This window comes from Coloeus monedula (assembly GCF_965178545.1).
Source record: "Coloeus monedula genome assembly, chromosome: 6".
NCBI classification, from domain to species: Eukaryota; Metazoa; Chordata; class Aves; order Passeriformes; family Corvidae; genus Coloeus; species Coloeus monedula.
Window position 1 is genome coordinate 61515485 of NC_138786.1, and position 18403 is coordinate 61533887.

Sequence of the window (18403 nt, forward strand, 5' to 3'; positions counted from 1 at the left end):
AATATAATTATTGGAGATGCTCATGAATTAATCTCCCTTAATCACTTAAATGTAAAGCAGGGCAAATATGACCCATGAACCGCAGTGGAGGTTTTTACAGTCATCATTAACTGGCATTTTGAATCAATTTCTGAAAGCTGGAATGCAAGATGCAGGGTGAAGCCCAAGATATTCACAAATTGGGTGGTGCTGGCATGGACCAGCTCTTCCAGGATTGCGTGGAAGAGATCCAATCCCTGATTTGTGTTTTGATTTTTATTCCCCTCTGCTTTCTAACTTCCATTGACCACTTTGCTCTTCTGCAGCGCTGAACATATCAGAAAAAAAGGAGCAAAATGCACCCATTTAGGTTTCTGTCCAGTATCTGTTCTAAGCAGTTCCAGGAGGTTGTGCAGGTGCTGTTGGTGCTGTGCGAGTTCCCCACTATGTGAGCACTTCCATGCAGGGGGGAACAGGGAGTGACCACTGCCAGCACTGATGGCATCTGAACAGGCTTGCTCTGTGTTCCTTCTTCCAACAGGTCAGGATCTCTCCTTGACTGCTTTTCCCATAAGCATATGCAGTTTATTTCTGTGTTATTTCTATTTTGCTGCTGTTTTCCTTCTAACATTTGGGTTTTCCAGTTAGGCTCCTGGTTGAGTTTTTGGCTTTTGGTAGAACATAGATGGGAAGGGGATGGGCTTTAAGAAATCCTGCACACCCATTGTCAAGTCTTTCCAGTCTAGTTCACTGATGGTTCCTTTAGTTTGATCAGAGCTTGCTGTCCTGAAATGAAGAACCTCAGTAAATGACTAAATTACCAATTAATTAATAACTGTTGGGTGCTTAGTTTAGCTCTGTCACCCTGCTTGCTGTAAAGCTGTTTTCTGTAAGTGGTGGAAGATGCGGTATCTGAAAGATCCTGTCTGAGGTGGAAGACCCTTGGCAAGACAGGTTTCAGTGGGGATGCAGGGGATAATAGAATCCCAGAATGGTTTGGATTGGAAGGGACCTTAAAGCCCATCTTGTTCCCATTGCCTGCCATGGACAGGGACACCTTCCACTAGCCCAGGTTGCTCCAAGCCCTGTCCAGCCTGGTCTTGGACACTTGCAGGGATGAGGCAGCCACAGCTTCTCTGGGCACCCTGTGCCAGGGCATCACCACCCTCAGGGAAGAATTCCTTCCCAATATCCTATCCAGCCCTGCCCTCTTGTCCATCCCAGCCATTCCCCCTTGTCCTGTCACTCCATCCCTTGTTCAAAGTCCCTCTCCACCTCTCTTGTAGCCCCTTTAGGAGCTGTTAGCACAGCAAGTGCAAACCAACTGACAATTGGCTTAAGGCTTCCTCAGGTTAAAAAAGATGGGAGGAATGCTGCTTGAAATAACCAGTATTTTATTGCAGTTGCATCCTGGAAACATCCTGGTTCTGAGTACTCTTAGCCATGACAAAATTCCTTGCTATCAGATAGGTCTAATCTAAATGGAATGTTGCTTCCAAGTATTGTCCTACAGCCTTGTCATTTACTTGCTCACCTCCTTAATGTGGAAAACAGCTGTGGAGAAAGCAGCCCAGCCAATCCCAGACATGAGTGCAGTGTCCTCTCCTAATTAAGTGTCAGACTTGTTGACCACTCAACAACCAAACTGGTCCCTGGAATGAATAAAAATAATGAGAAATTGGTGAAAGAGTCATTACTAAAATTATCATTGGAGTTTTCTCTGGTCACATACAGAAACAAAGAATTCAGGGCTTTGCTCACATGCAGACTTTTACAAAAATGGAAAACAAACCATGGCAGTTTTTTCCTAATCACTATGGTTGTTGTCTAAGGTCATCAGGATGGCTGCTACCTCCCAGTTTGCCAGTCGATACAAAAAGGATTTGAGTACAGAAGCCCTCAGAACCAAGGTTGCCCGCAGGAAATCCATCCTTCAGAAAGAGAACAGGCACAAACTCTTTGAAAAGGGCCGGCAGTTTGGCCTGGCAGATGTCAATGTTCAGCTCTCCAAGGAGAGGGGAATTTCTGAGCTCAAGGAGACCAGAGAATTGTGCTCTCAAGAGAACAGCAGTGTGAAACAGAGTAAGTACATACTTGCTACAGACCTTTTTTTTTTTTAAAGTTAAAAATTTTAAGTATGTTTAGTAGCATTATCACAGAAACCTTATAGCAGTCAACATTTTGATGTGACAAAAAAGTTTAAGATTTAAAACCCTATCAGCCTTTCCAAGTGTTAAAATCAAGGAAATAAAATCTTAATACAGCTGTGCCCTCCTCACTGCTCTGGTGGTGTGAATAAGGCTTTGCTCTGATTTGGCTGCAGCAGCTAATGGAAGAATGCATTTTGTTATTAATGGAAGAATGCATTTTGTTATTAATATTCTATAGGAAGTGCCTTTATGATGGCTTTGTCCTTTCAGGTGTGAAAAACGCCAATCAAAAATACCATCTAACATATAACTGATGCCTGTCATGTGCTTAAGTTGTACTTAGCAATGGGCAATTTTGTATTATATATAAAATTATTAATGGATAAATGCATAGCTTGATTTTATTTTGAAAATGGCTAGTTTTTGATAACTTATTTTTCCTCTCAGAAAACAGGGCCTGCATATATGCTGAATTTTGCTTCCTGGCTCTCCTGGATGCTTGTGGTCTTAGAAATTAAGTTAATATTTAAAAATGTTAACAGGTGTTTTTAGAAATATTTTCACCTTTAATATTTTGATAGCAGAAGATTATTGGAGTGCAGTCTGTATGTAATCATATAAAATAAGAAATGTAATAAGTGTGTCTTGATTATATTTAATAAATTTCAACTTTAAGTGGATATTAATTTTTAAAGTAGACATAATTCAAGTTTGCAATCTCTTAAGGTTTTATTCTTTCGTAAAACTTCTGCCTCATTTATCCTCAGACTGAGGCAGACTTTGGTATCTAAAGCCGACCTAAAGCTCAGCTTTCAATGACATTGCAAGTGTTTGAATAGAGAAACTGGTACAAATATATAAATAAGTAACTGAAGTGTTAATTTTCATACTAGCAGCCTTACAAGAAATGGTATTTACAATTCCCTGTAAAATGGGAATGAATTTACAGTAATCCTCAGGTGGATATTTGGGGAAGTCTATTTGTAAGTTGAAATTTTCCATTGAATTCTCTTTTAGTGGGAAGGACTAAAACAATTTTAAAGATTCCAGGCAGTTCTTCTGCTCTTTGACTTACATTCCTCTTCTAGCTTGGAAAAGTTTATTGAAAGTTTCTGACTTCTTGTCGGCTCAAAAATATCTTCATGATTTTATAACACATCTGTCTTCCATGTCTGCTTCAGAGCAAGCCACAAATGCAGCCACCAAGAGGATGAACGAGCGCAGGGAGATGCTCCAGCGCTACAAAGAGGAAAAGGAGCTTCGCAAACTGCGGGAGCAGAGGGAGAAAGCCAAGAAAGGGGTGTTCAAGGTTGGGCTGTACAGACCAGCTGCACCTGGATTTCTTACACTTGCCCCTGAGGAAGCAGTGGTAGCAAAGCCAAGAGAGATGGTAACAAGGGTAATATTTAATATCTAAATTAATTATATCTGTGTACTTCATTTAAATTGCTATTTGTATACAAGATGTGTATGTTATTCCAAATCAGCTGTTTATTTTGCAAACGTTTTATTAATGTTTGTTATGATAAGGAGCAGTAAGGGAGTCATTTGGCTCATTCTCTTTTTAAACAAAGCTGGAGATACTGCTAGTGATATGTGGATTTTTGTACTTATGACTATGCTCAGTTCAAAAACTGGAATGATTCATCCACAAATGAAAGAGCTGCGTTATTTTAGAACTAGTAACTTGTTCATATTTAGTCAGCTCGGTTTTGAAAGCTTTCCAGTTTACACACTTGACCCATTTTGCACAGACATACTGTTTTTCACATTTATGCTTGTTGTTCAGTCTCTCAGTGACGAGGGGGAAGAGGAGTATGTTAACTCTTGTTTCCTTGGGGATGTTTCCAGGAAGCTCCTGCTTTCTCTGGAAGGGTTACTCGATCAAAAGCCAAGATCCAAGAAGGAAAAACTCTGATACCAACTCTGATTCCAACTGCATCTCAGTCCTCTACGGTTTGTTTTTTATATATATATAACTTCAGTGAATAAATTTAGAGAAAGGGATGCAATTTCAGACTCAGGGTAGTATCTTTACAAGTTTGATTAAATCAGTACAAACAGAAAAGAGCACAGGTTTTCTGGATCTGTTTTTTAATCAAGTTTCTCAAGATACTTAAACTGGTGCTTAAATATTTTTCTTCATTCTTTTTCTGACAATTTCTAGTTTGATAATGCATTTTAACATATCCCTAAACCAATCTATTTTAGTTATCCTTAATGTGTCTCTACTTTTTAAAGCCCACTGTGACAAATTATTTGATTTTTTTCCCTTACTGTAATCTAGGATAGATGAGGAAAGAAATTGGGCTGCTGAATTTCTGGAAATCTGTTACTTCACAAAAAACCTGCTTTTTTTCTTGCAGGTCAGTGCCCGTGGGCAGAGCATGCGCCCTACACAGGCAGGACGTAAACAGATGAGTACAGTCAAAGTGGCTGAAAAAGAGAAAGGTATGGAAGTACATCTGAACCTGAAAGTTGGGGGTTTTTGGGGAAAGATCCACAGTATGTTTCTGGGTGTAGGAAGCATGGAGGAGATTTTAGGATGGCCATTCCTACCAAGGGCAGCAGCTGGCAGATTATGAAGCGTGTGGCTCCAGGGATTACGTGAACTTGTTGCCTCCATAGGCTGGGGGAAATGGAATGCAGGATCCTGACAGTCCTGGTTACTGATTATTCTCCCTGGAAGAGGGAAAAGAAACAGGTCAGTAGGCAAGCTGCACAGCTGCCAGCTGCCTCAGCTCCTGGAGCTGTGCAGAGGTTTCTGTTTGCCTCAAGGAGAATATCACAGGTAGTGACTGCTGCTGTTACAGAAGAGCAAGTGCCTTGTGTCTGTCGCTTTCTGTGCCACAATTACAGATATTTCTTAAGAAAACAGCAGTTAAAAAACCAAAACAACCTGCACCACCTTTAGGGGGCTAGGATACCTTGGATCAGAAACTTTTCCTCATAGTCCAGTGGTATCCTTAAGTAGATACAGCCAAGTTACGTGGAATATTGATGTTAATGCAGGATATTCAGTAATTCAGAGTGAAATGACTTTCATGTCATTAATCTAAATCAGCAAGCAGCAGACCCTTATTTAAATAAATTTCAGCAGTGCCTTTGGTGAATACTGAAAAGATGTATTATTAGTGTTTGATATAACAAATATTTAATTTTTGAAAAATGGTCATCCACTAGACTGGATTATTTGTTTTGTACTGAACCAAGGATATGCATTATATGTTCTTAAGCTTCCCTGCCCATGGCAGGGAGGTTGGGAGGAGGTGATCCTTCAGGTGCCTTCCAACCCAAACCATTTTAGGATTCTATGAAACACCAATATAAAAATATTTGGGAAGTGAATGTTTGATAAATCCAATGTTGTAGTTATTTATCCAGTAATTTTTTCCCAACTTTTCATTCTAGCCTCTACAGAATTGCAGTTTGACATTAAAGACAGGAATAGCATTAACAATAACCAAGTGGGGATTTCAGACAGGCAGAGTATGGAATAAAGAGCTCCTGTGAAATTTGTCTGTGCAGGAAAACGTTGTCATTTTAAAAGCCTATTAGAAACAGTGCTAAATTACAAAGATGAAAATGATTAAGATGGGTAATATGGTGCATGAACTTGTCATGTTTTATGAAATATTTCAGAGGTAATTAGTCTTAAGAGTACTTTGTTAGATTGCATTAAATTCTGACCTTGGAAATCTTTCATATAATGGCCAGGGCATCACTTTGTTACACGAATGGTTTGCTTAAGCTTCCAGCTGTGCAAATAACCATGGCAAAGTTATTACTCTAGAAAACTTCATCTGTAAAGCAGGAATAGTGTTGACTCTGATTGCAGGGAACAGTGGGAAGCATTCCTTAAGCTTTTTGCATGGCATCAAGCACACTGGTGCCTTGATGGACCTGTAGAGTAAAACCACCTTCAGTCAGGATCCCTCAGTGCATTGCCTGGATGCCAAGGCCAAGCTGTGCTGATTGCCCTGAACTGACCAAAATCACCCAACTCTGTTCATTCTGGCAAGCCCCTGATAACTGCTGGTGCATTTTTCTGATTTCTACAAAATGTAAACTTTCAGTTATTACCTGAGTGCAGCTCCTTATTAAACTTGGAATCTCTGGGATTAATTTCTCCTGCAGTGTTGCAGACTGCACCCCAACCAGCCCTAAATGTGAGAGTCACCAGAGCAGCTGCCTCTGCAGCCAGGCAGGTCCTGAAACCAACAGCTGCTACTGCTGGTAAGTAAGGCAGAGTTGTGTAGCTCAGCTGTACCTTAGACTGCATTTAAGTCATGCCAAATTATCATATAAGGAAAAAGGGCTAAATGCTGGATCACCCGGACTCTTGTCTGGAACTGCATTGCAATATCTGTATCGAGATGTTCAAACTAACACTGGACAGTTTCCCACAAAACCCATCAGTGTGGAGCATCAATGTCCACATGGTAATTACAATCTCAAAGAACAAAGCCAGAACTGGAAAAGATTTGCCTCATTGGTGTATGACTTTTTGGCCATATGATTATTAAATGAGTGAGCAGGAACAGGAAGGTCTCTGGAAGAGATGAGAGCCTTTGTTCTTCAGGTTAGGAATTTCTCTTTGTCCATGTTTGCTTCTTTACTAGAATTCAGTATATCAACAGAATTCCTATGCCATATAGAAATTAAAAATCTAAACTCAAATTGGCTTGACGCTCTCTCTTCAAACTTTAAGGAAATAAGGTGACTGTTATTTTTACTATATGACAGTGTCTTAAGATTAATGACTTAATGAATCTGTTTTCTTGGTGATACATCTGTTACTAGGCTGTTAAATCCTAGGCCAGGTTTTCTTTTGAATGAGCTTTTGCAATGCTATTTCTTCCCTCTAGCCACCTCCCACTCAAGAAATAAAACAGTCTCTCTCATCTTTAGCAACTGGATTTTTATGGCAGTGTTTTGGTGAAAGATTACATTATTCAGATGCTTTTTTGACCTCTGGGAGTGTCTCTTTTTGTAGGTAACCAGTCACAGAGAATGACAGCAAGTGTAGGAAAGCAGAAGAAAGCTGTCAAACCTGATACCACAAAGGTAGGTCATGTAGTAGTTGAAATGGAAAAGCAGTAAAACTGATTTAAGAGCCAGTAACTGTGTCATTGTAGCTGAAATGTTCAAGCAAAGAAGTAATAATTTCACTAATAACCTAGAACTTGGGAAGGAGGTCCAAGTATTTATACTGATCTATTTTTAAAATTAAGATCAAATTTAGTGCCTGTATAGAGCCAGAAAATATTGTGAGTTGGAAGAGACCCACGAGGATCATCCAAGTCCAACTCCTGGCCCTTCACAGGGCAACCCCAAGAATCCCACCATGGATATGGATGTGACTGGTGGATGATTTGATTACTAATCAAGATCTGGACAATGATTTAAAATAGACAAGAAGTTCTTACATGACATATATCTGATGTTTTAACTAGCCCAAAGGAAAAAAAAAAAAAAAGACTGCTTTGCTGGCTTTATCAAGCAGCTGTAAATTCTTTGCAGTTCATTCCTTTTTGAAGTGCATTCTGAATGGATCCTTTTCCTGCTCAGGTAATGATTTGGGACTCCAGAAGCTAAGAAATAAACACAATTTTAGGTTTTGAACCACCAAAAAATAAAGCTGGAAATGCTATTCTCTGCATGATTTACAACTGAAGGCAGTCATTGTGGTTCTTGCTGCCATCACTTCCAGGATTTTTTATTGCATTCATGTGCAGACAGTTCTGTGCAAGAGCTGTCCATGATTTCTTCCTTCTTTACGCTCCACCCTTCCCTCTCACACCTCCCATCTCCACCTTGTTCCTGTAACTGCAGCTGTGCTCTAGTGTGTTTGAGATTGTGCAATCACACCCAAACAGGAGGTAAGAGCACTTGTGTCTTCCTTGGACAAGCACCTCTTCACCGGATGGAGTCCCTGCCAGTTGGTAAACTCTTACTGTAACCACAGGCAACCTGTTTGAAAAGGTTGGTTAAAAGCAAAGTTCAAGGTTTACATTCCTAGCAGGGGTGACTAAAGTATAACAAGACTTCCAGTGCATTGAGGATGCATATTTTCTTGAAAAACACCCAAAGTTTTAGCTGGCTTGAGCTAGCAATCTCGATTAGGTATCTCAGAAATGTGTTCTGTGTGACCATCTGGTCACTCATCTCATAAGAATGTGAATTACTGTTTAGTTTTTTCTCTTTTAGTGACATTCTGTGGTGCTAACTGCACTTGGGTTACATTCCTCAGCTGTCAGCCTATTCCAGCTTGTTTCTCAGTGATAGGATTGCAGTATGTGTATAAACTGTGATTATTCAACAGGCCTAGTTGGATTTGTAGCCAGTAATTCTGCTCTTGAGGATTTTATCACCTTAAAGCTTTTTTTTAGCAGTGGGAGCAAGCATTTGCCAATTTTAATTATTGTTTTGGTGGGTGAGTTGTTCTGCTTTAGCCCCTGGAGTGGATTGTTGCATTCTTTGTAGTGAAGTGTTACCTGTGTCTCTAGAATGATTTGCAGGTGTCAAAAATGGTTGGACTTGTTGGTAACTCATCACTCTTGTACAGGTGTGCTGTTGTAGGAGCTGACTTACCTTAAGCTGTTCCCTTCCTGATGGCTTTCAGACACTCATGTTATAATTCAGCCCATGCTTATTGCAAGCACATGATTGATTGGATGATTTGATTTGTCTGTCTATGCTGTTACAGGTAATTCCTTCTAAACATAAAGTGGAGACAAATGCTGGAGTGGATCCCGGGGTGAAAAGTTCTGCAGCTGATTCCAAGCATTCAATACCAGTAGAACTTCAGCAAGAACAAACCTCAGTGGAAAACAGCAATTCTTCTCCAAGGAGACACAGAGCACGCTCCTTTGCACCTCAAAACTTTGTGTTTCAGCCTCTGAGTGGATTAGCAACCTACAGTGTGACACCCATGTCTCCTTCAAGGGCAAATGCTTTTTTGACACCCAGTGCTGTCTGGAATTTTTCAGAATCTTCAGTGTAAGATTCTTCCTTCTAATGGGGCCTAAAACGCAAGTGAGCCTCTCTGTGGGGATGCAAAAAACATTTGTCTATAGAGAGATTCACTTTGTAACAAAGTGTTGTGTTGTAGCACCTGATCCTCGTGGCTTCTATCACTGCTTAAATGTGGACTTAATACACAGCAGATATGGATATAATCCATAATTCTGTCATTCCTCTAGGAGCAGCTGTCAGGGACTTTGCCCTATATCTATCTGCACAGATTTATTAATTTATTATTTGAGTTCTCTAGTGTTGTGTGGAAGCTTGCCTTCTAAGCTGTGCATTTCTGTGTATTTGGCCATATTTGATGTCACTTTCTCAATGTGTCGTAACTAAATGTACTTTTCTTTGTTTCCAGCAAAATATTTGAAAAATCCAGTGAAACAAAAGCTCAAAAGACTACTTTAAAAAGTCAAACTTCACCTGCTGTTAAAGGCATTCAAGAAATACAAATGACCACAAGTTTGAAAGGAGAAGGTATGAAGTTAACATTTATTTTATTCTAATGCTTTTAATTATCACCAGATTCTGAACAAATGCCTTTCATGTTTTTCAGCAGGCGAATCAGATGAGAGAACTTCCACTCAGAAATCAAACAAAACAACTCCCCTCTCAACAGCACTTGCAGTGAAGTCAGATGATACAAGAGAGCAAGAGCATGATGTGCCCTATTTCAGGTTTGGGTTCATTTGTTTCACTTCCCTGATGTCCATTTGAAGGTTCCTAATATGAATAACGAGACATCTTCTAAAGACCAGCTTAATTTAATGGTGATTGGTGCCTGCCAGCTGTGACCTGAGCAGGCAACACATTCCTGTCTTCCTTTTTGTACCTTTAGTGCAAGGAATGAATATAAAATTCTGGAGACTGACACCTTGTCCTAAGGATCATGAGCTTGAAACCAGTAGAAATTGCACCTCAGCCAGTCAGCAAAGTGAAACAGTCTAATGGCTTCTGCTCAAAGACTGTGGCTTCTCTGAAAGCAAAAGGATAGTAACCATTGACAGCCACAAGTCTGGAAATTCTCCAAATCCTTATTTTTCCTCTATCCCTGTATTTTCAGAACCACTCTTCGGGCTGAGACGGAGCGGCTGCTGTCTCAGTGCCTCCAGTGGGAAGGAAACCTTGAGCTGGACATTCCAGAGGATGGTAAGAGTGAGCTGCAGTAGGCACTAGAAGGAGGGTTACAGGAACTGAATGGGACAGAGGGAAGGACATGTATCTGCTCTTTGCAAATTAGCAAAAAAAATTTGCAAAGCTGTGCTAGAGAAAGTTTAGAGTTGCATCTGCCCTAAGGCAAAAAGTCTCCTATTACAAAAATTTGTGTAGCACTTGATGTGATGGTGATTGATAAAGTGAACAAAGTGCACATCAAAATACTTGTTCTGTTGCCAGTCTGAAGTGTATTTAAATGTGTGAACTTTAACCAAGCTAATTTTTAAAAATAAGATTAGTTTTTAATGTGGAATAAGTACCCTTATCTGGGAAAACAAAGATGACTCCAGCAATGCGTATCGTTAAGACTTGAGAGAGTAATTTTTTTTGAAAGAAGCAAGTTTAGAACAGGTCAGTGGACAGGGAAGCTCCATCAGAATTGAATTGCAGGTTTGCAATAGATGGGACAACAAACTCCAGACTCCTCAAACGCTTATTTATCCAAGATGTCCTGTATTATTTTTTTTCTTGTTGCTACCAGCTAAAGACCTGATTCGCACCACAGTTGGTCAGACAAGGCTGCTCATGGAAGAAAGGTTCAAACAGTTTGAAGGACTGGTTGATAATTGTGAATTTAAACGAGGTGAAAAAGAAACAACATGTACAGACCTGGATGGATTTTGGGATATGATTAATTTTCAGGTATGTACTTGCATGTTAACGTAACAGCGTAAAACTGATGTCGTTCTTTACAAACCCTGGATTGAAACTAACTGGGTTTTTTTTATATTCAGATTGGTTTTTATTTTGAATTTTAAAAATGCAAGTCCTTGTTTTAACACTTTGTGGCAGTGAATAGTTGCAGTTGGTATACTATGACTTATAATTCATGGACCAGTTCTTCTGTTGTATCTTCTTGTGGCCTGTGTATCTTGTCTGTCTCTGGAATGACTATGTTTGGCCAAATATTAGTCTGTTTTGGAGTGAGGATACAGTCACAATGTCTACCTCCCAGTTTTTGGAAAATTCCTGAAGCTCACCTGGAAAGTAGGGGTTCCATGCTTCAGTATGAAAATAATGCAGAAACTACATATATAAATAACACTATTTAGAGGTGAGCCTAGGTGGTAGAAAACCTTCATCTCTTTTCCTCTGTTGATGCTTTCTTTGGGTTCAGAATGAAATATAATATTCTGAATTATCCAAAGGTTGTAAATCAGCATTCAACAAAGGAATTTGTAAGTAGTTAAATGCAGAGATGGATTTATGGTCCTAGGCATAGGTTTTGAATTCTCTGCAAAATACATGAGGGTTTGATCTGCTTCTTCAGAGGTATTTCAGAGATTGTATCCTGCAGGATGGAAGACTGTGCTTGTTTGGATAAAGGTTATTTTGCAATGTATTCTTTTGCTTTCCTTATACATGACCAACAGATTGAGGATGTGAATAAAAAATTTGATAATCTGAAGAAGCTTCAAGACAATGAGTGGCAGCCACTTGATGTCCCAAGCAAAGCAGTTGTCAAGGTATGAGTAGCCCCTAAAGCACATCTTGTATGGCTTCTTTAGATATATTAAATACTAAGTGAAATTCCTCTCAGGGTGCACCCTTCTCCCTCGCCTCTCCCACATGCACTTGTATTATTTGGTGAGTTTAGTCCTAGTTGCCTCTTTTGGCTGGTAAGATTAGAGCTAAGAATGAACAATGACTTTTTTGGAGTCTTTGGATTCTATGCTAGTAAGACAAATCTATTAAATTTAGGATATAAACTTACCGTGCAGATGTAAAACAGTTTATCTGGGCCACTGGCATTGACACTGAAACTGAAAAAGAAACCATGCAGGAATTTGGCAGTGACTGCCAGTTTTGAGCAGGGAGTGCTCAATTATAATGGTGTCCCATTAAGCCAACACCATGGGTGGCTTTAAACTGCTGCTTCTCTAAGCACAAATGGATCTGACACTCTCCAAAATAAGGTAGTGCTTATTGCAAAATAAGCTGTAATATGAGTTGTTTTATCTGCTCTTTGGATTGAAATATATAAATTGCTTCTGACTAGGTGTCAAGGTGTATTTGCATTGCCTAAACTCTGTGCAGTTCCTTGAGACTGCTTAACTAATCATAAAGTTGATATGAAGGTGGATAAGAAACTTCAGGCATGGGAAAACAGAGGGAATGTGGCCTGTAGGAGCTGCCCACAAGTGCCAGAACCCTACAGGTGGTACAAAACAAAACTTCCCTTGGAAAACTGAATGCCAAGAGAGACTTCATTGATTGCCTGGAGTCTGTCCTGTGGTTACACACTGTCCCTGCCACTAGGAGTCCCTGCCATCCCAGTGCTTCCAAAATCTTACTGAATTTATTAGGAAAAAAGATTGTATTCTGCATTTCTGAATTGCAGACTCAGTTTGAAAAAAAATCTTAATGTTGTCACCACAGACTCATTTTAACAGCTGGATGGCAGCCCAAGAGATGCTGGGGATGAGCAGAAGCCTTGATGCATAAAATTGTAGCATTGTTGAGGTTGGAAAAGTCATCAAGTCCAACCATTTCCCCAGCACTGCCAAGGCCACCACTGCCCCATGTCCCCATGTGCCAAACCCACATGGCTTTTAAATCCCTCCAGGGATGGGGACTCCACCACTGCCCTGGGCAGGCTGGACAAACCTTTCAGCGAAGATGTTTTTCCTAATATCCAATCTGAACCTTCTCTGGTGCAAATTAGATCCAGTTCCTCTTGTCCTATTTCTTGTTCCCTGGGAGCAAAGCCTGAATCCCACCTGGCTGCACCCTCCTGTCAGGGAGTTGTGGAGAGGCAGAAGGTCCCTCCTGAGCCTCCTTTTGCTCCTTGCTGTGTCTGTGGCACCAGCACCTGTGTAGAGGTTCATGTGTGATTACTCCTATCCATAGAGTTTCCAGGTGTGACCCAGCTTTTTTACCATTCCAGAAAAAGGCTGTTCCAAGTAGAGTGCCCAAAGCCGAGCTGGAAGCAGCTGCCAGAACTGCTGCCCGGAACCGCCTGGCTTCTGTGAAAGCAGCCATGAGGGATAAAATGAAGCAGGAGGGAGCTGCTGAGGGTGCACATCAGGAGAGGCTGCCAGAGGCAGAAAAAGTGGTTTTTGAAGCAGGGTTTTTCAGGATTGAAAGTCCTGTGAAAAACTTCTCAGGTAGGTGAAGCTTAATCATGATTTCTGTGACCTGGAACTACTGTAGAGAGTTTAATCTGTTTCACTGGGGAGAGGAATTGTGCTGTTTATACTGGCTACAACTCCAGTACTGGACATGCTATTTCAACCAGTGACTAATTACATCAGGGCTCCAAAGTAAACTGGTGTACGTGAATGTGCTGATTTGAGTGGTTATGGCAGCATGAAATCCCTGCTTGGACAGAGGTGAAATAGCTGGTTCATGTTTGTCCAGCATAAATTTAATAATGAAATTCTAATCTGAGCGTTCCCAGATTCAGCTGACGAGCCTCTTCATCAAAGTCAATGCCAGCTCACATCCTCTAATTGTAGGACAGGAATTGGGATCTGTTTTTTTCAACTAAACCTCTTGCAGTGCTGTCTTCAAAGCTGCAGATAAAGTCTACCCATAATCTGTGTTCATGGTTAACAAGATTGTAACATAATCCAGTTTCCTATAAAAGCTGTTAAATAGTTTGAGGTTTTTAACAGGTGCTCAAAATATAACTTCATTTTCAGCATCTTATCTTATTGACATCTGTGAGCAGCCAGTATTTCCAGTAATTCTGCTTCTCTCCCATTTCTAGTTCATAATTTGATTTTAAATTCTGGGGTTTTTTGGTGCAGATCTCTCTTCTCATCACAAAACTAACAATTTTTTCACATGCCTCTTGTTAGTAGGGGAGATCTCCTGAAAAGCTTTGGGCAACACTGGGTTTAAGCCAACTCCAGCAGAGAATCTGTTATAAGCATCAGTTCTGAATGTGTTTTAAACTCTATTAAATTTGAAAGATGAAAGTTAATAATTTCAATTTCTCCTTGCAAGTGTATATAAGATTTCCATATAATATTTGTATGAGATAATTTAGCAAGCAGAAGGCAATTGTGGCCCTGGTTAGAATCATAATGATCAGTTCATTTCAGTTTCTGGAAACTGCTGTAGGAATGAAACATGAAACACATTTTCCAGGTTTGCTTCCAAGGACCCCTGGAAAACTGGCAACTCCAAGACCATCCATTAGAGCTTTGCACCTGAACGTTCCTTCTCCTCTCCGTGACCCCGAGGATGCAACTGCAAAACAAACCCCATCAGGCCTCAAAGGCTTCCACCCAGCACAAAGTTTGAAAATGGACCAACTTCCCACTGAAAAAACTCCCCCACTGGATAAACTCCCTGATGGTCCTGAACAGAGGTAGGCATGTTTAAAGCACCTTTTAATTAACTTTGTACAAATAATGTTAGAGTTGGAACTTAAAGACACGATGTTACCTTTCAATTTGGCAGTGATAAAGTTTGCAAAGTACTTGTGACTTTTCCTTCCCTTAAGCAAATATTAAGAGCTTTGCCCAAATGTAATTTTGCTGCTGGGTGTAGAAGTTTATTGTATGCCCAGGAAGTTTGATGTAGCTCACAAGTGCCAACCAAGCTAGCAAAATTGCAGAACAAATTGTAAGATTAGTTGGACAAGTCAGAAGATGATTCAAGGTGGTTGATGAAGATGATTGAGAAGAATGAAAATGTTTTGGTTTTTCTTCCAGCATTTCTGTGGTTGCAGAAGAAATTTGTCTGGTTGCTGGAACAGCAGAGGGAAATAAGGTAAGTCATGCATTGTTCATGGATGTGCTTTAAATACTCTGTTATTACTAGCAAAGGAAAAATTCTCTTGATTACCCCAGACACTTGGATTTCTGATCAAATCCTCACTCTAGAAATTTTGTGTATTCCTCAGGGCAGTGCTTTTTCCCTCTGAGGATGGACAGAGGTGGGGACTGCTGCAGTTTGGGGACCTCATCTTGCTCTTTAGAGCTGTATTTTGGAGGTCCTGGCTGCTCCATGAGGACACTTGTCACTTGGACAAGCATTGTTCCTAGAAGTCCACCACCTCCTCTTTTCTGGTGTGGATTTTTTAAATGCTTGTGCATTTATGGACCGTGACTAAAAGCAACAGCACTCAGTCCTCATGCTGCCACAGCAGAGCATTGGGCTCTTAATCTCCTTAAAGGTATAGCAAGAACTAATCCTAGTGCCAGAAATCCATGACCTGAAATGTCTGAAGACTTGGTGACATTGCCTGTGTTTGAGTAGCCTTTAAAAAACAGGAATGTGGCCTCTTAATTTAGATGATACTGTGCTACTCAGTGAGAGCCAGTGCTGTGGACTTAATCATCATTTAGTGCCTTTCATTGAAAGTGGAGTATCTTCATTTTGTTACTGCTTAGATCTGTGCATGACAGCAGCAGTCATTTCCCCTCCCATCCCCCTACATATAATACATATTTGAAACATCCCGGTTACTAATTTTTTCTTATGCCTTTTACTTCCTTCTTTATCAAAATGAGAAATTGCTTGTTGGTGATTTCACTCTCTGGGGAAACTTTTCAGTATTGCTAAAAGGTTTTTCTGGAGGAAAAGTCACCAGGTAACACTTGAAGTTCAAAAGCTTCTTTCCTGTGGAAGAACTGTCAAAGGGATTTTCAGGCTCTAAAGGGTGTTTGGGGTATGGGTCACAGCCTTAAACCCTGAGCCTTGGTCTGCCTGTGCCTCATGCAGTGCCTGGAGTTAAAACTCCATCTCTCCTGAATTGTCCATAAAAACTGTAGGTTAGATGTGTGGACTTGGTCTGACATAACAAAGACATGGCTGGAAGCAGAGAAAATCCCTATTTTTCAGGTGCTGGGAAATTCTAGCAGTGAATCAAAGGCAGTGGATGGCATGGAAGAGATGGAACTGTCTGCTGCAGAACAAGGACAAGACATAGTCATGTGCAGCCCAGAGAAGGATCCCAGCACAGACACAAACCTTGCTCAGTCTGGAGAGCCACAAATACATCAAACAGGTGATTATCCTAGAGCTGCATGGTGTAGTTTGGGTGGCATTGCTGGGACCTTCTGGTTTTTCTAACCATTTATGATAATCTGAATATTACTCTTTGAAATGGGTGTCAGCTTGATTTGTGTGTGCTGTTAGCAAAGCCTCCCTTAGCTGGTGGGACAAACACACACTGCACATGAGCAAACAATGCCCCAGCAGTTCTCTGTATAGTTTCTGTGTGGTTATGTGAAGCAGAAAGCTGATAAAAAGAAATAAGTACAGTTTAGAGTTTGGATTTCTTCTTTTAATAAATACAGAAAACAATACTGATTTTTCAGCTTTGAAAACTTTTTCAGAGTAACTTTTTAAAAAAAATTTATATACTTTTCAGATGTTTCATGCAGTGGTTTGACACCCATTGACAGAAATTCTCTTGATGTGGTAAGTTGACCTTCAAGTTTATTTGACTAAGACAGGCTGCGTGTTGCAGGACTGTTAACCTTTGCTGCAGTCTCAGTTACTGCACAAAGAAAATTAAACTCTTACATGAATTGGCTCGATAACATCTTTAAATACAAACCACATTCCAGCTGTCTCCCTGCTTGGGCTCACTCTGGATTCCTTATTGCTCATGATGAGTGTAGGATGAATCAAGACATTTGTAACAGGACCATGTCGGATTCTTGTCAGATTGAGCCTTTAAATTATGTTTCTTACAAATTTCCTTGTAGATGTTCACTAAAATAGCCTTTTTTTTCTTCCTGGAATTTTTTAAGCCTACCCCAATGTTTTTTTAATCACTTCAGCATTTGGGGCTGGAAGTAACATTCAGCAGGGAAAAGCAGGTGTGCAAAAGCTTTCACACTTAATAGAATTCATAGAATTTGGGTGTAGGATTTCTTGTGAAAAATCCTCTTTAGGATATGGATTATTGACTTGAGTAAGGAATGTCTGTCTTCAACATGGACCACGTGTAATCACTTTTTATTTTATGCTTGCAAAATTACTCTTGGGGAAATCAGAGTCCTTCCAGTGCTCCATGGTTTAAGTGTTCCTCAAACACTGACTCCACACTCTGGCTCCTCCCACAGCCAATGCAGGATGCTGAGCTTCCCTTCACTCCAGTCAAGACCAGAGCCCAGAAGTTTGCAGCAGCTGAAGTATTCAGTGACCTCATCGTGTTTTCTCCTGTTGGTCCCTCTGGGGATCAATGAAAAGTGACTTAAAATGCAAAATATGTAAATACTGTGACCAAGAAGCCCACAGAGGGTACCTGGAACACAGTCTGCTACACTGGAACTGTGTTGAGAGAGGAAGAGTACCTGTGGTAATGGATCTGATAATGGGTTTTGTATCATTTTACAGTGTGGTTGTGATGCACCAAGCACTGCTGTACAGCAGTAGTGGGCTGTGTTCTGGTGATCCCTGCTGTATCCTCTGGCTGGAAATTCTGACTGCAACCTGAAGCATTTTTATGTTTGTATCATTTCATGTATTTCCTGTCTCCTTCAGGTTGTAAAACTTTAAACTTTCTGCCCTGACCTGACTGACCTCATGACTTATTGTTATTCCAAGGTGCCTCCCCCACCAGCTGTGCCTGTGCCCCTTTTCTGCTGGGAGGGCACCTCCTGGGGTGAGACCCAGCCTGTTCCCTCCTGGAATACTTTGTCACTGCTCTGGGGGTACCTCTGCACCCTCAGGCTCCAGTGTCTGGTGTGTTAACACCTGCCTCAGCACCAGCTATGGCAGTGTTGGATGCATGCAATTCTTTCCTGGGGTTAACAACCACTGGGTTTGTAATATTAGAAACTAACTCAGAACAAGGATTTCTAAGTCAGATAATGTCAGATAAGTCCGATTTCTAAGTTTTCTTGGCAATGTATTAAAATAGGCATTGATATTATTTCCTTTAAGGATGCAGTTTTCTATTGAGTATCTTAAGGACCTTTCTCCTTGTTTTAGACATCTTTAGGCTCAGTCTCTTCTCTCATCTTGTTCCTTGTGCATTCCCCATCCAGACTGTAACATATTTGTGCATAAGGAACATGCCAGTTCTTTAGACTCTGGATTTGAGGAGTAGTACAGTACCTGCAGTT

The 18403-nt window shown here is 40.5% G+C and overlaps 1 protein-coding gene across 1 annotated transcript; it reads left to right on the forward strand.

Annotated features, from left to right (window-relative positions):
* Nucleotides 1-1820: 1820 nt before the first annotated feature.
* DLGAP5 (DLG associated protein 5) lies at nucleotides 1821-17521 on the forward strand (the record flags this gene model as incomplete). Its single annotated transcript, XM_082284264.1, has 18 exons — nucleotides 1821-2061; nucleotides 3311-3528; nucleotides 3981-4085; nucleotides 4496-4580; nucleotides 6267-6365; nucleotides 7126-7196; nucleotides 8839-9131; nucleotides 9514-9632; nucleotides 9712-9832; nucleotides 10219-10304; nucleotides 10852-11012; nucleotides 11744-11836; nucleotides 13258-13477; nucleotides 14466-14688; nucleotides 15035-15092; nucleotides 16167-16332; nucleotides 16699-16748; nucleotides 17399-17521. 18 exons carry the CDS (start codon nucleotides 1821-1823, stop codon nucleotides 17519-17521), a joined length of 2532 nt encoding a protein of 843 aa, XP_082140390.1.
* Nucleotides 17522-18403: the final 882 nt, after the last annotated feature.